Below are 27682 nucleotides of genomic sequence, written 5' to 3'. Positions count from 1 at the left end.
AAAAATCAACAATTGGCAATTTGGCAGCAGTACAACATTAAGGACTCTTTCTCAACTCAGCGGGGAAAAAACATGTTGAGTAACAGAGGACAAAACACCTGTTCGGAACGTGCCAATGTAAAATAAGACAACAGATAAAACAAGGCTTGCCAGTGGCCCTGCTGCTCCCAGAGGCACACCGTACTCACTGCAGCCTCCAGGAAATGAGTCACCCCTTGCAAAAACTCTTCACAGCTCAGGTTTAATCAGCCTCACAGCAGCCTGTCCTCCCACAAGAGACAGGCCAGCTCAGGCATCAAGGATTAGAGGGTCAGCCATGGTTACACAGGTGAGGTGCAAACCGGGGATGGTACCCGTGGGAGGGGAGGAAAGATTCCCAGGGGAGAGAGAAGTGAAGCCGGTTGAGCAGCCCATGTTGGTGTGGTTCCAGTGCAGAGGTGGTTATGGGGTCAGAGCCTCACACATGCCAAGGCTCAGGAATCGCTGCTACTCCTCACTGCCAGGCTCCTCGTCGCTGTCCTCCCCCAGTGGAAATTCCTTTGTGGGCTTTCGGGTTGCGTACACCCGGGTCTCCATGGGACAGTCCTGGCTCAGAATTGCCTGCAGAGAGAGGCAGGAAGAGAAAACACTGCACATCTCTTCTGGTCTCTTCACTCCCTATCCCTACTGGCTCACCCAAGTCTAGAGGCACTCAGGAAAGACTCATGAAACAAGCATAGGACAGTCTGTCTGCTTCCTGTACATCCACAGGCCTCCCAAGCTTCCTAGGTGTATCATCCCTAGTCAGGACAATCAGCTGGTATGCTTTTAATTGAATCCTAACAGTGGTAACCATGCAAATTAGAGCAGAGATCCAGCTGACTTAGCATCTTTCCCTACCAGGCTATCCTGTCTGTCTTCTCTTCTTTCTTCTAGCAGCTTCTACAACTATCCCAAACCCGGCTAGGTTCTCAGGCTGCTCATGCTGCAGTAAGAAGAAAGTACCTTATTAACTAAAATCATATATTGTTGTTCTACCCTAAGGTTTTTGTACTTTTAAAGAGAATGACTTGGTAAGGATAATGGCAAACTTGAATGAGTGAATGGATGAATGCACTCAGTAAAATTCTGCCCATTTATGGGAGAGGTAATTTGGTATATTGTATACCTTGCTGGAAACTGCAGTAACTACAGGATGCCTTTGATGGTCCCTGCCCCCAACTCTCTATGAGCTCACCATTTTCCTTCTTTACTTAAGACTCTCCTTAAAAGCCCGGTGTAATGGAGGAGGTGGTTATGTAGGGAAGGAGAAAATGAGGAAGGGTAGAAAGAAAATATGAAGATAAAAAAGGGATCAGAAAACATGGCAAAGTAGATAGACTATCAATAGAATGAGAAGATAAAAGCACTGGATGAAAAGGAATGAGAGAGGCAATGGAAAGAAAGAGAAGAGTATTTTTTTTTTTTTTTTTTTAGTAGAAGGCAGAACTCCTTACAAGCTTCTCCTCCCTGGCTGGAGGACTCCGCAGGTAGTAGCAGAGAGGAGCATAGACGATATTGACGACCCCAATGATGACCATGAGCCAGGGAAAGCCAATGGCCCGCACAATGGCACCCCCAGTGGATGGGCCTATGAGGAATAAATCAAATTCGCCAGTGTTTATTGAGCATGTAAAACAAATGTAAGACACCATGCTAGGGGTAACAGGGGAATCCAAAGGATGTCTCAGGTCAAGTATCTCCAGAACCTTAGCATGATCAGCCTTCTGGCTCCACTTCTAACTAGTACAAAATAGTAGATAAGGGAGAGGTCCTGAGTGCTCCCTCTTTCCCACCCACCCCCAACATACCTATTGCAAAGCCCATGCAAAAAGCCACGTCAGCAATGGCATAGACATTCCCATACACGGAGGTGTGGCGCAGGTCTACCAGGTGTCCCATGATGGGCATGATAGAGGAATCCACCATGCCTGTGGCCAGAGAAAACAGGACGCTGTCAGTCAGTTCTACCCACGGCCCCTCCTTGCCCATGGCATCCTGCCCTCTCCTGCTTCATTTGGCCTGTGCCCTTTGCCTGCTGTCCTCCCTCTCAGCAAGGACACTCATATCATGTGGGAACTATAAGCCCATCTTCCCACATCAATGCCAGCCACACTCCTCCTCCTTCTGCTTTCCACCCACTTCCTCAGATGAGAAAAAGGGAAAGAACACAACTGACCCCAAACCAACATTCAGGGGCTTCTCATTTTCCTAAAGGCCACTTCTTACCTATGGCAAAGCCAAGCCCTGCAATGGGACCAATGAGGCCAGAAATATTGTGAGCCAGAGGAACCTGCAGAGGGGAAGAAGGAAGAAGCCATCAGAAGTCCTAGTGGGTCATGGTGGGAGCAGAGCTCAAACAGTTCTCACGCGAAATGCATTTATTAGGTATGTGCTGTGTGCCACATACGTTGTCTCTTTGGATTCTCATACCTTCCCTATAAAGAAGAATCTTCACGTTCATTTTAAAGATATAAAAACAAGATGGGTGCCATTTGGGTTAAAATCCCAGGATCAAGTTTGAGCCTCAGATTTGGCTCCCTTATACCGTAACGGTGGTCCTTTTCTGGTGCATGAACTAGTCTTCCCCCTCCTCCATCCCCTCAACCCAAACACACACTTCTGTCCTCAGTCTTCACTGAGTGAAGTTGCCTCTCTTTTCCATTAGCAACATCATCCAAAGGTGTTATTTAAACCCCTAATACTGTGGCTGTTGGAACAAGAAGACAGAGAACACAGGTCAACAACCAATTATCCGTAAGCTAGAGGGGCGGGTGGCATGGTCTGCGGTGGCACATTGTAAGCCTGTGAAACTCATTCTCATTGTTCTCCCAGGCCCACACGGGGGGCTTTCCCTCATTCTTTTTTTAGTTCTTCACCTCCCTCCCTGGGCACCTGCCCTTTCTGTTACCCAGCCCTGCCCATCCAGCTCACTGAGTCTTTGCCCTCTTCTGGGTATCACCAGCCCTCAACGATTCAACTTGTTGTTGAGATGTTGGTCGCTGGTAACAATTTCAGGTGTGGCTTCCTTAAGGGGTATTTATGTTTTATCAATAATGTTGTCTAAGATTCACTGTGGGCTCACCGTGTGCCAGACACTGTGCTCGAGGTTCATGTGGAGTATCTCAACAACCCTGTGAGATAGGTACTATTAGAATCCTCCCTACACCAATGAGGACACTGAGCATCAGAGAGGAGAAAGCAAAGGCTCAGAGAGCTTAAAGGGGGCTCTTGAAAATGGAAACACCTTCTTTCTTTCCGCTTCTCCTAAATATTCCGATGCTAGAGATTAAGGCACAGATCCCCTAGTAGATCCCCTGGTGATTTATGGGACACTGTCAGGGTGCGACGAGTAAATGAAGTCTTAAAATGCGCAGTTCTGCTGGCCCCAGTGATAGATACTATCACATATCACCTCACATGCTCATACTTAGGGTCTCAGAGCTCTGGCTCCAGCTGCCCCATCACCCTCTCCCTCTTCATCTCCACCTCCATGGGACACCAACTTCAACCAGCAGTGTCTCCCTGGATACTAACTCCAATCCAAGCAGAAACGATCTTTCTGACAATTGTTGCCAAGTCAACCATATGTTCATTTTAAGAGAAAGTGGTTCTTACCCGTCTGGGTCTCGCTCTCTCTCTCTCTCTCCCTCTCGTTCTTTCTCTGTCTCTCCCACTCTCTTTCTCTTCCTCTATCTCACTCTTTCTCTCTCTTTCTTTCACCCACTTTCTCTCTCTCTCTCACTCTTTCTTCCTCTCTCTCACTCTCTCCCTCCCTTTCGACTAGTCCTCATTATACTTACACAGAGCAAGCTGGTACCTACTACCACCATCCCAACCAGAGAGGACAGCCACCTGGAAGAAAAAAGCTATCACCAAACAATGTTATGGGGAATTATCTCTTCCACCTGCCACCCCATCACCATTAGTACTGGCCTGTCCTACCATCCCTAACTCCAGCAACCTCTTAGGACTTGAGAAGAGGAATTAATCTCTACATGCCCAGTTTGTACCTAGATTTATTCTTTCCCTGTCCTCTCCTTGTGTGCCTCATCTCTTCCCTGGCTCTTTCCATAGTACAGGCAGGGGAGGTACAATGGCGTGCAGCCTTCTGTTCCTTAGAAGAGGAATCAGCTGACTCAGAAGGTACTTGACCCCTGAGAATAACCCCAAAGCTTAATTCATGCTGTTTTCCAGCTCAGACTATGCCCTCATGCTGCCTCCAACCTATTCACATTTTGTTTTCTTCAAGGTCCGCTTCAAAACCCATGAGAATGCCAAGCTTCTTCCCCTCTCTGATCTCCTAGCAGTGGTTTTTAAACTTAAAAAAAAAAAAGCTGAACTTCAAAGACGAAAATAAAGCTGTTTTGATTGTAGTAGAGAAACAGAATCCAGACTTACACCTTCAGCCCCCCAGCCCTTCCTCCTTGGTGGCTTCTTTGGCACTTCTGTGCAATTCCAAAGGCATCCAGGGAACCATTTAACAACCACTGCCCACCCCCCATGTACTGTGATTTTTTTTTTTTTCCTGTAACTGTTCCCTTTGGGGTTATTTTATATCTTTAACTAGACAGAAAACATCTAGAGAGAAAAGGTTGTTCGTTACATACCCACTGCCTCTTCTATAGAAACCAGCTTAGGACCACCCTTTCTCTATGTTGCCTTCACCATCTACCCAACCGCCATCTTTCCAGTGTGCAGTTACCATCAACATGCAATTGTCCTAAACTTTCCATCTCAGAGAATCTGTTCCTCATCCTAGCTGCAAGGGTAACCTCAAAAGTCTCTCTCATCTTACATTCCTATGCCCTCCTCTGCTCCCCAGGCTACCTACCGGCCCATCTTGTTGGCCAACACACCAAAGAGGTTGGTGCCAATGAGGTAGGACAGACTGCCAGGCAAGAAAGCCAGACCTATAGACGGAAACAGATCTTCACCTTAGGACATGCCCAATTTATTCTTATAACACCTTGTCTCCTACAAGTGAGTGAAGCCCCTATGTTACGTTCAAGGGTTCCCAAACCACATTTGTTTTGTGGTTTTGTTATCCTTGTACAAGTGCCAAGCAGTTGTCATAGGGCCCACAACTCTGCTTTCCCTCAGGGCAGGACGTTAGTCAACTTCAATATGTTTAATGTGCTTCTAGCTCCCCACTTTGGCTTCCTGATGAATGGCCCTAATGAGCCATTCTCATGTATAAAATACCCTTGATGATCAGCATAAGAACATGAGCTGTAGAGAAAGGTGTACTTCCTGGGAAGTAACACCTCTGCCCTGCTATTTACCAGTTCTGTGACCTTGGAGAAGTTACCAAAATTCCCTGAACTTTGGTTTCTACATCTGGGAAAAACAAAGCTGTTATTATATCACATCAGGTTGCAGTGAGGAACAAATCATATAAGGTATATAAAAATATTTGATAAATTGAAACTCTGGCCACATTTTGTTTTGTTTTATGACAGTAAAGTATTCTGGAAGCATGGGTTTTAGAGTTCCATAGTTCTGGGTTCATATTGTGACTTGGCCACTTTTGAGTTCTGTGACTTGGGCGATTCACTTATCTTCTCTGAGTCTCATTCATTCATTAATTCACTCATTCATTCATCCATCCATTCATTCTAACAAACTTTTATCATGTGTTCTGTGTTCTAAGAACTAGGAATAGAAGTGCAAATAAGACAGAAAAATCTTAACTCTCATGGAGTTTACGTTCCAGGGAAGTGAGACAAACAATAAACAAGTAAACAAATAAATGGAAGAGATAATTTTGAGAAATGGTAAGTTCTGTGAGGGAATTTAACATGGTGATGTGGCAGAGTGACTGGGAAGAAGGGCTACCTTAGATTTGGTGGTCAAGGAGGTCGCTCTGAAGAGGTGATATTTAAGCTGAGACCTTAACAGTCAGAGGAGAGCATTTCAAGCAGGAAAAACAACTAATGTGAATGCAAAGGCCTTAAAGACGAAACCACTTAGTTTGTTCTAGGATAGAGAGGAGGCCTGTGTGGCTGAAGCACAGGAACAAAGGGGAACGTGACAGAAGATGAAGGCCCTGGAAAAGAATTTGGAATTTATTCCAAGTGCAAAGGGAAGCTTTGGAGGGGAATGATACAATCTGATTTATGTTTTCTAAAGCCCCCTGGTTGTATTTAGAAGAATCTATTCACGGGCCAAGAGTAGATGCCAAGAGGTTATTTTCAGAATCCAGGAGAAAAGTGATAGTGCCTCTGTTTAGAAATCAAGGTGGAGAGAAGTGGATAAAATGAGAGGTGTTTTGGAGGCAGAGCTGGGCAAATTTTCTGTTGGATTGGGTGTGTGTGGACATAGTGACAGTGAGGAAAAGAGAGAAACAAGGGTATTTCCTATGTGTTTATCTTAATCAATCAAGTGTCTAGATACATATACAGAGATGGGAAAGATTGGTGGAAGAGAAAGAGCTTGGGAGGAACAGGATAGGTTTGAAATGTCTATTAGATATTCAAGTAGAGATGTCAGTCAGTTGAATATACAAGTCTAGAACTCCAAGAAGAGGCCATAAATGCAAATGTAAATTAGGAAATCATTGGTTAATACATGGTTCTTAAAGTTATGGGAATGGGTAGGGTCACCTAGGAGAGATCAGATAGAGAAGAATAGAGACCCAAGGTCTGAGCCTTGGGAGTTTCCAACCCTTAAAAATTAGCAAAGGTGACAAGGAGTAGCCAATGAAGTAGGTAAGAGGGGACGAAATTCAGAAGGCAAAGAGGGTTTGGCCTTTGTTAGGTGCTGAGATGTGTCAACCTCAACTGGAAGTAAGGCAAGAAAGAAGGCAGTGAATGTGGGTACAAGTATAGGAAACCAGGTACATTTAAAAAAAAAAAAAATTTAGTGGTGGGAAAATGTATGTTCCTGTCTGACGCTTCTGTTCTTTCAATGAGTATGAGGCAAAGACAACAGAATGATAAAGGTGAAGGGATGGGAAGATATAGGAGTATTGAATTGAGAAGAAGTGTAAAGTGGTCATTTTGGAGAGTAGGAAGTGCAAGATAACTAGAGATGAATAGAAGGAATGTCGGATAGTGTGAAAACCCACTTTAGATTTGTGGCCCTAAAGGTAAGGTGACACCAACAGCCTGGTTGAGTTTTTCTACAGCTCCATTCAGTTGCTGAGGTGCGGGCAAGCAGTAAGCAGCCAGATAGGTTTAACCAGGGTTAAAGTTTTGCCAGGTGACCACACTAGAGGGAGAAAGGGGCAAAGCGAGCTAACAATGCTTACAAAGGAGTGAGATTAATGATGGTCCATGGAATCCAAGCTGATAAAGAGGTAAGTGAGGACATGAGTAGTGATAGAAATAGAAAAATAAATGGGGCCAATGAATTGGTGATCTCAATGAGGCCAAAAATTGCTGATATGGGAATATGAGAATACCTGGAACATGTGAGGTAATGTTGCGACTGCTTGAAATTGAGATTTCATAAGTAATACCATTAATGGTGATATGAAAGTCAAAGGTATGACCATAGGATTGATTGGCTAATGCACGGAGGAGAAAAAGATCATTGCAAAAAAATAGGTTAAGGAAGTATGGGGCCAAGACATTGGTAGGGTTATTCACCTAGATAGTGAAGTCACCAAAAATGGTGACAGGAGTATAGTTAAAAAGAAGAGCATGAGTCAAGTGTTGACAGCCTTAATGAATGAGGAGGGGTAACTAAAAGGTTGGTAAAGGATTGCAATGAAAAGGGGTGGGAGGTATAATTGAATGACATGACTGTCAAAGGAGATGGAGTCTTTGAAGGAGAAGGGAGACAAGAAGAAATGATTCTGAAGCAGCAGTGGAAAGCAAAGTCAGGAGGAACAGTGGACTTCCATCACGAGGGCTCCAGGGAAACAGAGTCCTCGGGAAGCATCCAGGTCTCAGGGCAAAAACATGAAGAAAGCATTCAGCGAAGCACATAGGGACACATGTTGATGACAGTCAGGGAGTTCCACAGGCCCAGATTTGAGAGGAAAATGTGAAATTGGGTCAGATTAATAAAGCTCTGAAATATGGGGATCATAATAATTTTTACCAGATGGGCTGGCTGTGGAGATTAAATGAGATCAAGCATTTTGCCTGGTGCCTGGCACAGAGTAAGTGCCCTGTAAACACTGGCCTGAATTATTATCATCATAACTGGTGGGTGATAGAAGCTTGAATCCAGATCTTGTTACTCCAAAGCAAGGTGCTGTGCACGACCCCACAGGGCCAGTGTGGTGGCACAAAAGGCTCCGGTATAGGGACTGCTTGGAACTGGTACTGTGAGTTTCTCTGGGTCTCACCAACCCTTTCTATGCCTCTCTGTACCTAGAGGAAACAAGGCTGCTTAATAAAAAAGTCATGACGATGACGATTAAATCAAAAGCAAACAACTCACCAGTTACTGGCTGATGGCTTGTTTGTTTTTAATATTCTCTTCTACGGAGTGGAAGGGAAGTATGCCCTAGTGTATTTGTCTAGTTTATCTGTACGGAGTGGCAATCTGTTTCAAACTAAACACATTTGTTTATAGTCAATTGCTTTTGTAAAATTTAGAGGTTATAACTACTCAACTGTCTATCTGGTATCTGGAATTAGGAGATGTAGCCTCCTAAATACATTTCTATTTTAAATGATGTGGAATTTCCTCAACTAGATTTTCCTCAATCCTTGTGGTTTAATCTTTAGTACTGGGTATAGCTTGCATTTCAGCAGTGTTTTATGCAAAATAGGTGTCCTAACTGTGTGTCTGTAGACACATATATTTTTCACAGCATATGTTTAAGGGGTAGGAGATGACACATAGTTTTGGTTGTGTTAAAATGATTTACACAAATGCAATTATGAAAATAGTGATAATAGAAATTTCTATTTACTGAGTGTATTCTTTATTCCATAAACTGTGCTAATTTCTTTAGAATACAGAGATCTAATCCTCAAAACAACCCTAAAAATTATTTCCAGGTTTACAACAGAAAAAAAGTAGGGTTCAAAGAGGTTAAATAATTTTTCCAAGGTCTCAACCAGTAAGTGGCTGAGTCAGGATTTAACCCCATGTTGACCTGTTGACCTGTTTCCAAAGCCTGAGCTGTTTCCCGTGCTTGGGCCACATGGTGCTCATTCAGCTCACAAATCACTCTCAAAAGCATCATTGCCTTTGTTCCGTCCAACAACCTGGAGAGATATTCATCTAGAGAAGTGGTTTTCCAAGTGTGGCCACCTGGCCCGCCATAGCAGCATCACCTGGAAAATTATTAGACATACAAATTGTTTCTACTGAATTGCTGGGTGGGGCCAAGCAGTCTGTTTTAACAAGCCCTTCAGGTGATTCTGATGTAAGGACATTTGAGAACCTAGGACGTTAAACTTCACAGGTGCAGAAACCTCTGCTAATAGCACCCAGGGAAGTTGTAAAAGACTTTAGCGACCAGGCCTTATCCCAAGGGTTCTGACTTGACATCTGAAGGCCTTTCTACAGCAGCCTCGGTCTGAGGCTGGGGTAACTGCATTGCTGAGAAGCGCCGTACTCTACTGTGGTTGCTCACCTGCACCAAGAGCCTGCATGACCAGGGCCTTGGGACAGGGGGTATGTTATCTGCACTGAACATCAACTAACTCAATTAATTGAGTCAAGGGAAGCTGCAGCCCAGAAAAATTCAATTTGGGGCTAGGAGTGGAACTGAGAGCCTTGCTTAGAATTGTCCCCTAGAAAATTAGATTTAGTGCTTTTTATTGCATACTGAGCTATATCAGGTCCTTCTCAGCTTCCCCTCTGGCTCCATAAACCTCTCCTCCCCACAGCGACTGAGTGATTTGCACGTAGCCTTTACTGGCCCCTTTCCTCAGGCTTCCTGGAAAGGGCAGGAGTCTGTCTAAACTCAGAGGAGTCATGAGGTCTCCCCAAAGGGGCAGAGGAGCATGGAGGCCTCTCCCTGAGGCCAAAAGCTTTCCACCGGGGTACAGAACCTTCTCTAGCCAAGGGCAGCAGAAAAATATACTCCATAAGCTCATTTTTTTTAGAGGGAAAATGACAGCAAAAGAGTAATCTGGATGGTGGGGAGTGGATGAGGCAAACATGAATGGCAATGGTGGGATGGATTAATATTCTAGGTGTTTCAAAGCTTTGTCACACATGTCATGCATTCCTCCAGCTAACTGCCTTTTGAACTAGATATTATTTTGATGCCCATTTTAGAGATGAAATAAGTGATGCTCAGAAAGGTTAAGTGACTTACCCAAGTTTGCATAGCTAATCAACTGAGCTGAGACTAAAACCTAGGTCTTTTGACTCAAACTCATTAATCCTTCCACCATCAGCTGAGTATGTGACCCCTCAGTAGGCCCCTTCCTCATCTTCTACCCTGCCCAGTCTCAGGCTGGTTCTCTGAGAAACTACCCACCCCCTCCAGCCTGATTCATGGTTATGAACATGGAAGGTAATCCTATGATAGAAGCACATTGTTCCTTTGTGACCCCAGTGACCTAAACCTGCCGATGCTTCTCGATAACCTGAGAAAGGGCCCAGGCACCCACCTCCTGCCCAACCCCAAGTTCGGACTGCGGTTACTTACCCAGCTGCCATTCGGAAGAGCACATGGTCTGCATCATCCAGATGGGCAGAGTGGGCTCCAGCATGGCCACTCCCATGTTGGCAAAGCAGAGGGAGCCTGAGAGACAGCCGACAGTCCCCCTGTGAGCCACCCGCCACTGCCCTGAAGCCCAGCCTCTCCCAGCTCAAAGCGCGGCCATTGCCTGCTTACCTGCAGCCACCAGGATAAAAGGGTCTTTGAGAAGTGTGAAAAGCGGGGTCCCCTTGACACTCTGGAGAACATGGAAAACAAACACTTCCATTTGCACAGTGTGTACATCTCTCCTACTGTCACAGAAACTGAGAGTGTTCAGACAGGGCCTTAGCATCATCTACCTCCACTCCTTTACTGTAGACATTAGGAAAACCCAAGTTCAGAGAAGGAAAATGACCTTGCTAAGGTCACAGAGTGAGCAGAGCACCTACTGTGTGCAAGGAAGGCACTGTGGTAGTCACAAAGAGGGGAAAAAACTTTTCAGACATGATTCTTGCCTTCAAATGACCAACGGCCAGGTCAGAGTTGATCGTTAGCAAGTCAGGATTGCACCACAGGTGTCTGGACACCTGATCTGGATACTAGATCTCACTGACACCCACGTTCTTCCTATGAGAACCACGGGCAGAACGCTGAATCCAAAATATAACGGTGAAAGCGATAACTCAGAAAGCTACTCAAGGTTTCTGAATTTTTTGCTCTGAACTTTGAGCCAAACTGGCCTGGTGCAGAGGAAGGGGAATAAAATTTGGAGTCAGGACAAAACAGAACAAAAAAAAACTGTTACCGTCAAGTCAATTCCAATTCATAGTGACCCTATAAGACAGACTAGAACTTCCCCATAGAGTTTCCAAGGAATGGCTGGTGGATTTGAGCTGCTGACCTTTTGGTTAGCAGCTGAGCTCTTAACCTCTGAACCACCAGGGAGTCAGAACATCTGGGTTAAAATGCTATCCTGTCTAGCTCTAGTTTCTCCCTCCCCTCAGTACCTACTCTTCATTCCAGCTGAACTAGTTCCCTCTACCTTCCTTTAATACATCCCAACAGTCCCTCAGCCTTCACTGTCACCTTTGCTAAACTACCTTCCTTCTCGCCTCACAGGGCCAAACCTCACCCGTTCTTTAATGTTAAGCTCAAATGGCTCCGTCATTTCTACAGTATTCCCTGACACAGCAGCTAGAACTTCCGTCTTTCACACTTCCTGAATACCATGTCCCAGTCTTCTATGGTGTTTACTACCTTCTGTTTTGCTTTGGTTTGGGGGTTATTTTGTAACCAACTGAATAGTTTTGGTATGGTAACCAACTCGCCACACATACAGAGATAAAAAAAAAAAAATACAGAGATAGATTAAGATATTTGTTGTTTGTTGTTGTTGTTGTTAGCTGTTGTTGAGTTGGCCCCCGACTCATGGCTATCCCATGCACATTGAAATGAAACACTGACTGGTCCTACACCATTCCTATGATCAGTTGAGGATTGGACTATTGTGATCCATAGGGTTTTCATTGGCTGGTTTCAGAAGTAGATCGCCAGGCCCTTCTTCCTAGTCTGTCTGTAAGCTCTGCTCAACCCTGTTCCGCATCACAGCCACACGCAAGCCTCCACCGACAGACCTGTGATGGCCGCACATGAGGCATATTGGCTGGAATCAAACTCAGGTCTCCAGTAAGGAAGGTGAGAATCGTACCACTGAACCACCCTGCCCCCTTATTTAGATATTTAGCTATTCTGAAACCCAAAGGATCATGCTTTCCCACCACGTGTAACTCAAAATAAAGAAGTAAAAAAAAAAAATTTTTTTTTTTTTTTTTGATCTGAATAATACAACACACATTAAGAAGTCCAATAAGCCCTTTGGCCCAACAATCTCGCTTTGAGGATTAACTATAAAGACAAACTTCTAACATCATAAAAATTTATATGCCCAAGGTTTTTCACTGTAACATTATTTGTGATTATGAAATGTTAGAAACTACCTAACTGTCCAAACATAGGAGATTGATTGAATAAAATAAGGTAATACAGAGGCACATTATGCAGCTACAAAAAACAATAAGGAAGAACTCTAGGACCTGATAAGGAGTGATTCTCAGGACATATTAAGTGGGGGAAAAAAAAAAAAAAAACCACAGTGCGCAGCAAAAGGTGAATATATACTACGTTAGCATTTATGTAAGAAAATGGGGGAATAAGAACATACATAAAATTATTTATTTTTGAAAAAAAAAAATAACTTGAAAGATAAGCCAGAAAACAATCAAACTGATTGCATAAAGAGGAAGGGGTGATAGGGTAAAAGGACTGTCCATTCTCTGAGTGTAGCTTTTTGCATAGGTTTGACTTTTAGAGGTAATATTCTGCATATTCAAAAAATAAAATTATCTGAGCAAGGATGGGGACAATATAACTAAATGAAGGAAAAACAAATGAACAAAACTATATTTCCCAATACATAATGAAGGGGGAATAAAGAACTAATGCAAGTAATTTCTGAACACAGTATTTGGCCTGCATTCCCTAAGTCTAAGGAAAAAAGAACTGCAAAAATCTTGAAGACTTCTTAGCACGCTTATTTTTGTAGTAGTATATAAGGAGTCCCTGAGTGGCACAAAGAGTTAAGAGCTCTACTATTAGCTGAAAGATTAGGAGTTCAAACCTACCTAGAGGTGACTTGGAAGACAGGCCTGGTGATCTGCTTCCAGCTCATAACCCTGAAAACACTATGGAGCAGTTCTACTCAGCACACATGGGCTCGCCATGAGTCAGAATTGACTCGATGGCAACTAACAACAACAGCATGATTATATAAACTATAGCTGATTTATAGGTATTGTAGAATTGCACAAATAGGTAATTGTGTTGATTTTGTTGGGAGCCAGGATTCTCACCATGAAAGAAGGGAGATATATATATATGAATGCGGGAAACAAGGGGAAAATCCTATGGTGAAATTGAAGGTCTCAATATGAACATACATGGCCTCCTAGCTCTGTCATTGAGATGGCCTAGAAACAAGAGCTCAGTGACAATGAGCATACCAAGTGCCCAGATTTTGATTTGTAAACACTATTCCCCACTAAAAAGAACCAGAGCTCCTTGGAAGAGAAATGGTTGATTCCAAGGCTGGTGCGGAGAAGGTACAAGATGAGTACGGACCAGCTTATTGTACCATAAAGTAAGAAAGTACTTGAAGAAATAATTAAGGTCATGTAAACAGGACACAGAAGCCAATTTGAATAAAATAGGAGTCCATGAGTTCACACTGATGATAAACAAATAATAAGTAAAATCTATCATATATACTTACACACACATACACATACAGAGAAAGGGAGAAGATAAAGCTCTTTCTTCAGTAAAATGGTAACTGATGGACATAGAGGGATTGGTAAAATAAAAAGACAAGGGTGTTGCAAACATAGTAAAAGATGAATTCAGGTAAGAATTATCATTGGATAAAAAATCTAGGGGGAAACTTTGAGGAGGGACAGGATACTTATATAACCTTATAGTGTCTGCCCAGAGATTATTTATTAATTATGAGGTGAAAAATATTAACTACTCAGTGGAGAAACCAGGTGACATCTTGACCAGTGATCAAAATCAGTATCACGGTTGAAAGGCGGATGGCATCATCATATGCCTCCCGATGTGACACCCTGAGCAGGACAAGACACTTGCATGATGTTCTAACCAGGGATACAGAACGTCAAGAGTGTAATGAGAAAACATCGGACAAGCCAAATTTAGAAACATTCTCTAAAATAACTGGTCCGTATCCTTCAAAAATATCAATGCCATGAAAAACAAAGACAAGCTGAGGAAGTTTTACAGATTAAAGGAGATGAAACTAATGTGAAACCTAGATGCAATATACAATCTTGGACAGAATCCAGCACTGAAGATAAAAAACCCAAAAACAATGTTATAAAGGGCATTATTGGGGCAACTGACAAAATTAGAGCCAGGAGTGTAGGTTACATAAAAACACAGTATCAACGTTACATTTCCTGAATTTGATACTACTGGTGGCACAATGGTTAAGCACTTGGCTCAACAGGAGAAAACACCTGGCCATCTGCACTCGTAAAGATTTACAGCCTAGGAAACTCAATGGGGCAGTTCTACTCTGTTCTATAGGGTGGCTATGAATCAGAATTGACTTCACAGCAAACAGCAACAACTGTGGATATACAAGAAAAGATCCCTGTTCGTAGGGAAAACATTGTGCATTAAAAAAGTGTGAAGGAATGATGTAAACAAAGAACTTTCAAATGCTTCAGGAAAATTAATTATGTACATGTGTGGAGAGAGAGGCGGGAGTAGAGGAACAGGGAGGGAGAATGGCAAAACGAATACGGCAAAATGTTAAAAACTGGTGAAGAATCTGCATATATAGGAGTTCTCTCTATTATTCTTACAACCTTTCTGTAAGTTTAAAATTATGTCAAAATAAAGTTTTAAAACCCCAATGAAGTGCTAATGTTTTTCTCCAGGATCAAATTCTTTTCGGAAATACCTGTTGGTGTTCTTCTGCTAATATCTCAACCCCAAGCTTAGACTATTCGTTGAATAATTTTTTTTTTAATGGCACATAGTAAGTGCTTAATAAATAGTGCTGGAACCATCTGGATTAATGTTTCTAGGCCTATACAGGTGGCAGAGTGGTGTTGCTCTGAGCACATTCCAGGCCTGGGAATCTTTGTAGAAGGTGCTTGGTGCTCCTTGCTCTGAGGAGTCCTGAATGGGGTGTGGTTCCTACTTCCCTCCCCCAAGGCCCAGACATCCTACTCTTAGAGCCAGTTCCCAAAGGATGGCACCATCTTAGATGACTGCAAGAGGCTCCTGGTCAGTCTGGGAGAATTGGTACACTACTAATATCAACTATGTCATTGTTTCTAAGTCTTTCAGATGTTTCTCTGCTGTCCCTCATTTTCTCTATCTGTAGAATGAGGCTAATAATAGGACTTAGCTCATGGAACTGATGGGAATATTGAATAAGATAAAGCTAGGCAATACTAAGCACAGTTCCTGGCACATAAAAAGCCTTATGGTTAGCTATTATTATTATTTCTAGATTATCTTGGAGCGTAGAATGCAAAGTCTTCACAAGGCCCTTTCTCCATCTTTGTCCAAGATCAAGCCAGACTCTTCTGTCATTCCCCACACTATCCTAAATGTAACTGCAGTGCAATGGATCACTTTTATGTGACCTTTCTAACCATAGTCTTGTAATTCTTACCAAAAGATTGGGAAGGATGATGCAAATAAGTTGTTTATGGCCCACAAGCTGATTGGACAGTTTGCTAATGATACAAATAAGGTGCATGGCACAATTGTGTGGGTGGAATGATGCAAATAAAGTGTATGGAGCCCTAACAAGGGGATTGATCAGTTTTGTCATCCTACCCACTAAAACCCACTGCCGTTGAGTCAATTTCCGACTCATAGCGACCCTTGAGGACAGAGTAGAACTGCCCCATAGAGTTTCCAAGAAGCGCCTGGTGGATTCGAACTGCCGACCTTTTGGTTGGCACCCATAGCACTTAACCACTATGCCACCAGAGTTTCCTTTGTCATCCTAACCCAGTCATCCTCTAGGCTTAAAATGAGCCACCCCAGAGGTGGAAAGCAGGGAACTCACTATCACCAAGAAGAACAGATGGGAACGAAGTGCATCCTTTGGACCCAGGGTCCCTGTGCTGAGAACCTCCTAGATCCAGGGGACAGAGAGAGAGAGAGTTGTAACACCAGAGACTGCACAAGTGGCAGAGAAACAGCAGCAGCAGAACCAGGAGACTGGCACAAGACGGCGCAGTGGGCTTTCTGGCCCACAAAGCTAGGCAGTTACAGTGGCTATGCCACCCCACAAAGCAAGAGAGCTGAGAGCTTTCAGACAGAGGCTTTCTGGTGGAGTAGAGTGCCCTGGGCACTTGTTGGTGGAGTTAAAGAGCTCTGTTCAAGCAGGACAGAGGCTGGGCCAGGGAGCTGAGGGCTGGAGAGAGGCCTGCCTACCGGCACAACTGAGAAGAGGCTATCTTGACCAAAGAACTCTATCCTAAGTCATTCCTGATCCTGAATTATAATCTGTTATTTCCCTAACAAACTCCATAACCATGAGTATGGTTTGTGAGCTCTGTGCGGCCACTGCAATGAATAATTGAATCCAGTAGAGAAGTAGAAAGTGCCAAGGGAGAGACAATTGCTGTCAGAATTGGTAAAAAGGTTGGAAGGTGAAGGTATGTCTGACCACCTCATAGAAATCAGCCTTAGGAATCAGCCTTGGGCTAATGTTGATCTTGATTCTCCTCTCTTCTCCTGAAGTTAGAAGGCCTCTGATGCTACCGCACCATTTTTACAGTAACCCTATCTGGGAATCCAAAGACAGTTCTCCCTTTCCCTGATCCTACCTCCTTCACCTTTCTTCTTATGTCTTGGTGTGGATGATCTAGAGATGCTTGGGTATCTGCACATAGCCACCCATATATCTCTTGGCAACAGAGCTTGGTATTCACTTACCTCAGGAGAGACTTTTGAAGGCTGTAGGATGCAGAACTGTAGTGCTAAAAAAGAAAGAGGGAGACAGCTCAGTTTGTCCATTGATTAGCTGGAGGCTCCAATAACAGCCACGTTGCTACTACTTTATCACATACAAATACACGCATCACATACGTATCTAACTCCCTGAGTTTCTTTCCTCTTTCCCGGGATGAGGCAGTCCTTGATGCATCAAAACATTCCCACACCACCCATTGTTAGTCAAGACTAATATCATAGCATAATCTGGGTTGTGACCTAGCTTGTCACCTGTATGTTGGCCTCTGATGATGACTTACCTCCGTCCAGTACTGCCAGGAAGGCCAAGATGAGGAAGGGAGCAGACTTCCCAACAAACTCATACATCACACTTCCAAAGGGTGCACCCACTAAAAAGAAAAGCAGGCACAGATTCCAGAGTTGAGGGCCAATTCCCAGCCAGAGGGTTTTGGTTACCCAAAGGTAAATGTATTAGGGGCAAATGAATGATGCAAGCAATGTAGTTTCAAATGTTTCAGGAAAATTAATCAATTAACTAATTAATTAATTGTGTGGGGGGGGATGAAAGAAAGTAAGAGACCATTTACTGAGAGCTATTAGGGCTACTCTACCACCTATCTGTCAATTTGTTGTACTATGGTACTTACATGTTGCTATGAGGCTGGAGGCTATGCCTCCACCATTTCAAATACCAGCAGAGACAGGTTTCAGCAAAGCTTCCAGACTAAGATAGATTAGGAAGAAAGTCCTGGCAAGCTACTTCAGAAAATTAGCCAATGAAAACCCTAAGAATCGCAACAAAATATTGTCTGATACAATGCTGGAACATGAGCCCCGGGTATTAGAAGGCACTCAAAATGCACAGTAGTCACAGCAATGGATTCAAACATACCAATGATCACGATGATGGCACAGGACCAGATAACTTTTCCTTCTGTTGTACATGGGGTTGCCATGGGTTGCCATGCTGACTTGATGGCAATTACTGTATTTTTACGCAAGTAACGTGTGCCTTTTTCATTTGTTTGCTAACCGTGCCCTCCTCTCAAGAGATATTTTCATAAGCACCACTATACCAATTTTTTTTTCATGTTGCTGTAAAAAAAATTAACATAGCATGCTTATGAAAATACCTCAGGAGGGGTGAGGGTGCAGTTGGCAAACAAACATAGAAGGTGTGAATCACTGCATAAAAAAATACAGTAACAACAACTAGGGCTACTAGGGGCTAAGCCCCACGTGACATCCTGGGAATTCGGAGATGGAGAAGACCTGGTCCCTGCACACAAGGAGCTCACATTCTAGTGGAAGAAATGTGTGTGTGAGTGAAGAGAGGAAGTGCACAAATAATTACAACACTTCATGAAAAGTGTGAGAGTAAAAGTTTACATTGCACAGTGGACTCGGTCAGAAAGCTAAGGTAGCCAGAAGGACTTTGCCAAAGTCAGTAATACCTGATGGGAAAGAAGCGTGTGTGAAAGACACAGAGGTGTCAGAAAAGAGAGGGTTGTTGGAGAATAAAGAGCAGAAAGTCAGTGTTACTGGAATATAAATGGGTGTTTGGGAGGGAACGAGTAGAGGCAGGAATGGTTGAGGCTGAATAGCAAAGGGCTCTGTATACTCTGGTGAGGTGTCTAGTTCAGCTAATCGGTTAGGAAGAAGTAACACTGCTTTTTGGCAAAGGAGAAACCATCCACTCTGGGCTTAGAAGATTCTTCTGGCTGCACTACAGAGAAAGGTGAGGATGTGCAAGAGATCGGGCAGGAGGCTGGTACCATGTTCTGATTGAGATGTGATGGGAATCTGACCTTGAAGAAGTGGCTGCAGAGGACATGATGGACTTGTTACTCATTTGGGAATGAGAGGTGATAAAGAATACCAGATCAAACCAAAGTTTTAGCTTAGCTGTTTGGGTAGATGGATATTAACAAAGAGTAGGGTTTTTGTCTTCTCGCCTTCCCATGGGGATGGGGGGTGGAAAGTGGGCCAGGAAAGAAACTTCTGGTGTTTTATTAAACTTAAATTCAGGTTTTTGTGTCTGATGTCCTTAATTAGCTTATAAGCTCCTGGAGGAGAGGGACTATGTCTGGAGCTTGTAACCTATATCCGTACTGTGCTAGCATTGTGCTTGGCATGTAATAAGTGCTCAGCAAAAGTATGTGGCTTGGTGCCATGAGGGATGAATCTCAAAGAAAGTATATCCTAATGATTGGCAGTTTGGGACTTGGAACCCTGAAAATCAGAGCCTGCATCCTGGTTCTGACATTTCCTTGCTGTGTGACCTTGGATGGACTATTTAACCTTTTTTATCCTCATTATGGATCCTCATTTCTATAATGAGGGCAATTGTTCTCTTTCATAGCATGGTGGTGAAAATTAAAGGACATAACGTCTGAAATGTGGTTAGAACAGAATCTGGCAAAGAGTGCCCTCTCATGTTTAATGTTAAAGCACTGGCCGTGCATGGAGGCAAACATGAGACAGGCAGTGGCTGCTGTTGTGGGTAGGTTCACCACCCTGAGCAGGCTCTGTTTCTGGACCTCACCCACGCTCTGATGGGCTGTTCAGCTTCTTAAGGAGAAAGAGATTTTGCCTTTCCTGGATGCTTGGGAAGGACTCAAATCAGGATTGGGGCAGGGAGGGAAGGAAAATACTTGTCTTACATGGTGTAGGGAACATCTGCCTCCTCGGGTCATCTTTGGGGAATCTGTAGTAACCCACCCTCCTGAATCTAGAAATAGGCACCACTTACCCAGCACTCCCAAAGCCAGGCCTCCCAAGGCTATTCCCATGGCACGCCCCCGCTCATAGTCATCCGTGTAGACACTTGCCAGCATTCCAAGACCTGAAGAGAGCAGGACAGATGGAGTTAGAGTATGGGAGCTCTCTACCTGCCTCTCTGACAGAGTCCTTGGTCTCCGCCCTATTGTATCTTTAGGGATAATCTTAGAGTTTCCATTTGAGGGGCTTTATAAAGCTTTACCCAGAGTATTTTACAAGTACTGTCCCTACTGGTTCCTCAAATTCTCACGTTGCTCAGTCATTCTGTTCAGGGTACTGAAGGACTTAGAAAAGCAAAGCCCTCTGGGAACGGTAACACAGAATACCATTTTCCAATTATATTGCATTTTATACCTTTTTATCATTTTCCTGGCACATTTTCCTTAAAGAATGGATTATGGGGCAGGTCAGGGAAAGAAAAAGCTGTGAACGCACAGCACTGTTCTGTTTAACAAGGGTGCCCAAGGAACAGCATGAAAGCGCTGAGTACGTGGAAGAGAGCACGGGCTGAACGCTAAAAGGCCACTGCGATATAGCAGAGCGTTGAAGACCCCTTCCTATTGACTAGCTGTGCGATTTTAGCCAAGTCACTTAAGCTCTCAGATTTATTTATTCATGTGTAAAATATACGCTTTGTGGGATTAAATTAAATAACGTATGTGGCAATATTTTGCCAACTGCCATGATATTACCAGTAGTACTATCAATACTGTTTCTATAAAATGTTAACAGAGGTACAGAGGAAGGACCATAGAGTGGTACTAAATAATAGCCTGGCCTACTTCACTGCTACAAACTAGGTTTGCTCTGATCTGAGCTAGCTACATCTGAATACTGTCAGAGGAAGTTACGTCAGGCATAGGGGTTCATAGGCTCCTGGTGGCACAGTGGTTAAGAGCTTGGCTGCTAACCAAAAGTTCAGTAGTTCAAATCCATCAGGTGCTTCTTGGAAACCTTTTGGGCCAGTTCTATTCTGTCCTATAGGGTCCGTATGAGTTGAAATCGACTCTAGCAACAGATTTTATTTTCTTTTGTTTGTCAGCAACTCTACAAGTACCTTATTTCTGAGTCAGAAATTCCACCTACTGGGATGATATTTCCTTAATTTCCTCTAATACATCTTATAGGATCCGAAGATAGTTTTTGGTAAGAGGTGTGCATGTGTGTGTGTTTGGAAGATACCAGAGTTACCTGCAACAGATGAAAATGAAGATCCAATGCCTTGAAGAGTTCGGGCTACAAAAAGCAGAGAATAGGTGCCAGAAAAAGCAAACACTGGACAAAGAGAATAGCACAAATACTCAAGTTAGTACATTGCCTTAGATCCTCCCACCTCCAGAACACATGCTCATAATGTTACAGATATGAGCCATGATGTGTAAGTTTGACTGAAGCATGACACCTGCTCCTTGTTTTTGGTGTTCTTTCAAATCCCCTGCCCCCTAGTCAGGACTGCTTTGTAATTGGCCTGAAGACTGAGAAACCACTGAAGCAAAAACCAAATCACCAGTCAGTGGATGGAAGACTGGGTTTCCCCATTTTTTGCCAGCAGCCCCACATCCTGTCCCCTGGAATCAGGAATGCCCATGAAGGCCAATATCCTGGGCTAGGAATTGGTTCTGAGAGCCTGTTCTGGGACCCTCCATATGCAACACCCAGCTTTGGCCTTTACCGTTGTTGTGCCCATTGTGGGCCATCTGGAGTATGTGGACAATAAGCCACGCACACTTGAAGAGCCATAGATATAGGGTAGAAAATAATGTCTCGTGATCCAATCAGACTCTTCCCCTTACCTTATATTGGAAGATCTTTTAGCCAAATCAAATTAGGGAGTATTTATTAAGTAACTACTAAGTGTGCCGCTATGTAAAGGCTCTGTAGGAGATATGAAATAACGAGAACATCTAGTTCACACCCTTGAAGAGGTTCAGCCTATTAAAGGCTAACATATATGAAACTGGAACCAAACAGGAATCTGTTATCAAAAACTAAATTACAGGGTGCTGGTGCTAAAAGCTTCAGTCTAGACACATCTCACCTCCAATTCCAGAAAAAATGCCTCCTAAAGAGAGAAGACTCACTCCCAAAGTGTCTGCGTCAGCAGAAGTTTAATCTCTTTGCCCATTCATTATAGATGTCATTTGGTTGTGCTTATAATCTTGCCCCATTACTTCCCGACATGATCACACTCACTGTTTCCCAAACATGCACATTCTTGGTCTCTCCTTGCCTGGCCTCCAATGCCCTCTCTCAGGCTTTTTGATTTCCCATCTGTCCAAGGTCTACTATCCCTATGTCCTTTGAGAACAGGGTGACCAACTTGTCCCAGTTTCCCCAGGAATTTCCCAGTTTTAAAACCAAAAGTTCCACATCTGAGGAAACCCCTCAGTCCCAGGAAACAGGGATGGCCGGTCACCCTGCTTAGGAAGACCAAAACAATTTCTTCTTCACTTTGCACACCTAATGTGGGTTGCCATTTATCACCTAATTATATTAAGCATCATTCCCACCTGGGGGACCTCATAGGTAGCAATGGGCACCAGTGACTTCTTTTTTTTTTTTTTTTAAATAACATTTTATTGTGCTTTCAGTGAGGATTTACACAGCAGTTTAAGTTCCCATTCAACAATTTCTCTACAAGTTGTTCAGTGGCATTGGTAACATTCTTCACAATGTGTTAAAATTCTCTTTTATTTTCATTCTGGTTGCTCCATTTCCATTTATCTAGTGTTCCTGCCCTCTTCATCTTTTTTCTAAATTTTAACCATTTAGTCCCATTAGGTGATTTTTTAAAGAAGCGCAATACTTATAGATACTATTCATTATTTTTTGAGCCAATTTGTTACTTATCTACAAGGTAACGTCAAAGGTTAGTTTCGGTTCAAGGTTTGAACTCTGTCTCATGTCCAGAGTCTCGGAGAGTCCTTCAGTCTCAACCAGCCCAGTATGTTTAGTTTTTGTTTTTAGAAATTTGAGGTTCTGTTCCATGTTTTTCTCTCATTCTGTCAGGGTCCATCTATTATGACCCTGATTAAAACAGTCAGTAGTGGTAGCCAGGCACCATGTAGTTCTTCTGTTCTCGTAGTAGATACGGCCATGGTTTGTCCTGTAGACTAGTTTCTTCTTTGGGTCTATGGTTTCCCTCTTTCTCTTTTGCTCCAGATGAGTACATCTATTCCTCACTTATCAACTATCTCATTATCCGACATTTAGTATCTACAAAAACAGTAAAAAAATTTATCCCACTATTTTGCACATTATTGATATACATCTGGCAGTAACACTGAGATGTATCGCTGGCTGTGATGTTTAAGGTTATGCGTCAACTTGGCTGAGCCATGATTCTCAGTGCTTTGGCAGCTTTGTAATAATGTAATTTGGCAGTTATGTAATGATGCAATTTGGCAGTTAATGTAATGATGTTGTTATCCTCCATTTTGTAATGTGATGTAATCATCCACCATTTTTGCATAATGCCAATCTTCACATAATGACCTGGTCTTTGGAACCTAACCATGTCAATAAATGAGGAGTATATTCTCCATTTTCAGCCAAGGTCCATCTGACGTCAGCAATGATATCCCTCGTTCCATGTCCTCTTCTGAATCCAGTTTGAATTTCTGACAGTTCCCTGTTGATGTAGTGCTGCAATCATTTTTTAATTATCTTCAGCAAAATTTTACTTGTGTGGGATATTAATGATATCACTCAAAAATTTCTGCATTGTGAAACTAATGAACGTTAGTTTCTGTATATTTACTTATTCGTGTCATTTCATAAAAGTGAGAACATACAATATTTGCTTTCTTTTTTTTGTGCTTGACTTATTTTGCTGTGCATAAGGTCCCCCAGGTTCATCCATATTCCAAGATATTTTGGGGTTCGTTTTTCTTTATTGCTGAGCAGTATTTCATTGTATGTATGTACCATATTTTAATTATCCATTCATTCATTGATGGACACTTAGGTTGTTTCCATCTTTTTGCTATTGTGAATAATGCTGTGATGAATATAGGTGTGCATATATATCTGTTTGTGTCACTTATATTAGATCCCTAGGTTATATACTTAGGAATTTCTGAGTCATATGGCAGCTCTACCTCCAGTTTTTTGAGGAACCACCAGGCTGTCTTCCACAATGGTGGTACCATTCTGTATTCCCACCAGCAGGGGATGTGGGTTCCCATTTCTCCATATCCCCTCCAATACTTCTTATATTCCTTTTTTTTTTTTTTAATCTTGGCCATCCTAATGAGAGCAAGATGGTATCTCATTGGGTTTTTGATTTGCATTTCTCTGATGGCTAATGATGATGAGCATCTTTTCATGTATCTGTTGGCCTTTTGAGTATCTTCTTTGATGAAGTGTCTGTTCATGTCCTTTGCCCCGTTTTTGTTTGGGTGGTTTGTCTTTTTATTGTTAGGTTATAGAAGTTTTCTATATATTTCAGATTTTAGACCCTTATCAGTTCAATGAGTATCTCTAACTTGAAGTTCCTCATTTCCTTTGATTCGGCTAGAATTTTCACAAACAAACTGCAGTGTGCAGACGACAGAGCTCAGCATCTCTAGTTCCCGCACTTTGCAGCCTTCCATCCCTGAATATAACAAATTCCTGTTAAATATTGTTGATAGGAGTCAAATATGCTGGGAGGGAAGAAAACTTGAGGAAGAGGAATAGAAAAAGCAGGTGAGTGACAGAAAGGCAATAATAAAAACAAGAAGGAGGAGGTGTATTGTTGGAGAACAGAGAATCAGCAGAGGTATTAGATGCCGATAGTGGGTCCACAGGCTGCCTTGCCCGAAACTAACCCCCAAACTCCCCTCCTCGTTCATTCATTCTTATTTTAATTCTCAGGGTAAATTTACAGGTTTATTTTTCTTACTTACTCTTCTGATTGTCTCCATTTTATTGGAAAGATTTGGCAGATATTAGCTAGATTATTTGCCTTTCCCTTTCTTGTTTTTTCAGCAAATTTGCTTTCCTAAGCTATAACCTTTAATGTCCTTAACTTGAAGGCAATAGGTTTTTTGGAATTTTCCAGTTGCTATTTTTATTGCCCAGCTAGATTTTTTATTAGCTGCTCTTTACCTTTTCATATCTAATCGTATGACCTCTTCCCAAAGATGAGGGGTTTTTATTAGACTCGCTCAAAAGATTATTGCTACAGACAAACACACACACACAGTATAACAGGATACACATTAAAATAGTCTTCGTTATTTTTCCCAGCTGAAGTAAGTGAAGTGTCTGTTCTTTTATAGCAGAATTGAAAAATTCCAGCTAGACTGAGTTGTCAAGCTTAGAAGCTCCACTACCGCTCTATTCTGCATTCCAAAAAAGGCAAAACGTTTATATTAATGTCATAGGCCACTTAGTCAGATGCCTAAATCCTATCTGAGCAAAACTGGCCTGCTCAATTCACTATAGTGCATGTGATAAAATCAAAGGTAATTAGTGAAGTCAAGAAAAGGGGAAGCAAATTACTTACTAATTGTGGAGAAGAACATGATAACAAAGCCAGCAAACATGGGAATGTGATATCCAATCCTAAAAGGGAATTAAAAAAAAAAAAAAGACCCAATTCTAATAAGCATCCATATACTTGGACTTTAGTTTTTAATTAAAGTGGGAACAGAATGCAATTGAGTACGTGGTCAAACATGTCTCTGAATGCAGGAGTCCAGATGGGACATGACATGTGAATGAATACAAGCCAGGCCAAAATCATCTTTTCCAGAAAGGATAGCCTAGTCAGACTATACATTCCTTCGGAACATCAGGACAATCCCAATGACAACTACAAGAAAGCCAGTGCTCTAGACTGAGATATGACTGTTCCACTCCTGTAATATAATATCAAGCTATAATATCAGCAGTCCATGGCTGTTGACTGATTCTCTTCTTGGTACCCAATATTTGTTATATCTCTAAGAAAATCTGAAGCCCATGGCATTTCCTCAATATCATGTGAACTTTTCCAAGCACCCCTGGGGACCAGACAAATCACTTTTCCTTCTTTTTCCCTTCTAGCCATTTTTATGATATCTCAGCCCATCCTCTTATTCCTGAGCCCCTGAGTACTATGTGGAACATTGCGCCCATTGAGATACCTGTTGGTGAGAGGCCCCACAAATGGGTTGATCAGAAGTTGCATCAGAGCCTTTGAAGCAAACAGAAACCCGACTCGTATGTTCTCATCCTTTAAGAACTCTGTGCCTTGCAAGCAGTTGTTTTTATGCACTGAGATGGCTTCAGTGACTGGAGGGGGGATGGTGCCAGAAGTGTCATTCATCTGCACTGTGCCACAGGGCGCACTTTCTTCAATAGCCATGGTGTTATTGTCAAAGAAGGAGAAGATGGTAGAAAAGGTAGACAAGGTGAGGCCATGCTGGGAAGCCACGGCAGGGCCCAGGTACTGAGAAGCGTTGACTTGTCTGAACTCTGTGGCGTATAGGAAGGTGGGCACAATGGGCACTGAAAGTCAAGGACAAGCGATGAGGGCTAAGGGTAGATTGTCTTTTTACCACTACTAGGTACAGGAACATTTCTATTGAGGTCCAGTTTTATGTTAAGGAAGGTGTTTAAGTGATGAGACTTGAAGCCTACCAGAGACTGTGCTAGCACAAATTACCCTATTAGCTAAAGTTCCTTAGGAGTCCCCAGGTGGTACAAATGGTTAACTTACTCAACTGATAACCAAAAGGTTGGAGTTTCAAGTCTACCCAGAGGCACTTCAGAACAAAGACCTGGTAATTTACTTCTGACAAATTAGCCATTGAAAACCCTATGGAGCTCAGTTCTGCTCTGACACACATGGGGTCACCATGAGTCAGAGTCCACTTGACAGCAACTGGTTTTAAAGTTCCTAAGTCCCAATCATATATCAGATTAACGACTTGTCTCAGGAAGATTCTTCCTTAAAAACATATATCTTGTCCAGGAAGAAGAACATGTTAGTTCCCATTTGTGTATTGACGTGTAAAGATCGATGGACTATCAACTAGCAAAATGTGGGGCTCTGGGGGAATGAAACTCTCAAAAAGGTGGGTTTTGATAAAAACCAAAAAAAAAAAAAAGTTGTCATTGAGTCAATTCTAACTTATAGCAATCTTATAGGACAGAGTAGAAATGCCCTCTAGGGTTTCCAAGGAGTGGCTGGTGGATTTGAAATGCCAGCCTTTTGATTAGCAGCCAAGTGCTTAACCACTGTGTCACCAGGGCTTTGATAAGGAGTAGTATATCCAGTATAAAGTATGCTATTTTGCCAGAGGAGAGGCTGGAAAGCATCAGTGAGAAGAAGCTCGCTGGCTCACAGGAAGCTTGGAGTCATTCAGCACCTTGGGAAAATAGTATGGGGAAGAAGGAGAGGAAAGGCCAGCTCTGGATCCAGGCCATCCTCTTTTCTGGCTGATGCTCTCTGAACCTCCTTCTCTTTGAACTTCCAAGGTCTTTTAGCAATTCTTGGAAAGCATCAGCCACCATTTCCTGCTGTCTACCTCAACCCCCAGCAACATCTATGTATACTTGAGCATAAAAAGATTTCTCAAGTCCATCCACTGCTGAAATCTAGCAGGGTATGGGTTGCCTACTGGGGCCCAAAGCAAATTAACCCCCAACACAAAGACCCTCAAACGTACCCACCACAGTCAGCAGCATGTTGTCCAGCAGCAGAGCAATGAACACCACCAGCAGCACCAGCTGCCGGGACCCTCTCCCCTCCTTCAGCAACCGCTGGGGAGCTTCTAGAACCACTCGGAGCAT

General features: G+C 42.9%; 1 protein-coding gene across 1 annotated transcript; it reads right to left on the bottom strand.

The window, feature by feature from the left end:
• Positions 1–112: 112 nt before the first annotated feature.
• On the bottom strand, positions 113–27682 carry SLC18A1 (solute carrier family 18 member A1). The gene is made up of 15 exons (XM_049865497.1): positions 27559–27682; positions 26032–26395; positions 25410–25468; positions 21110–21193; positions 19890–19982; positions 17437–17526; positions 17120–17163; positions 10775–10835; positions 10586–10681; positions 4853–4931; positions 3822–3873; positions 2248–2311; positions 1830–1949; positions 1476–1609; positions 113–600 (listed from the first exon to the last, which is right to left on the bottom strand). The coding sequence occupies exons 1-15, from the start codon at positions 27680–27682 to the stop codon at positions 487–489; spliced, it is 1578 nt and encodes a 525-aa protein (XP_049721454.1). The 3' UTR covers positions 113–486.

The sequence above is a fragment of the Elephas maximus genome, chromosome 22, assembly GCF_024166365.1.
Source record: "Elephas maximus indicus isolate mEleMax1 chromosome 22, mEleMax1 primary haplotype, whole genome shotgun sequence".
Lineage (NCBI taxonomy): Eukaryota > Metazoa > Chordata > Mammalia > Proboscidea > Elephantidae > Elephas > Elephas maximus.
Note: the sequence above shows the minus strand (reverse complement) of the source record. Positions and strands in the feature narration are given on the sequence as shown.

Excerpts from the sequence above, each read along its gene's own strand:
- SLC18A1 (XM_049865497.1), bottom strand. The coding sequence starts at position 27,682 with ATGCTCCGAGTGGTTCTAGAAGCTCCCCAGCGGTTGCTGAAGGAGGGG. Across the intron at positions 26,396-27,558 it reads CATGCTGCTGACTGTGGTGG|TGCCCATTGTGCCCACCTTC; the intron begins GTACGTTTGAGG and ends CTTGACTTTCAG. Across the intron at positions 21,194-25,409 it reads CATGTTCTTCTCCACAATTA|TGTTTGCTTTTTCTGGCACC; the intron begins GTAAGTAATTTG and ends CTCTTTGTCCAG.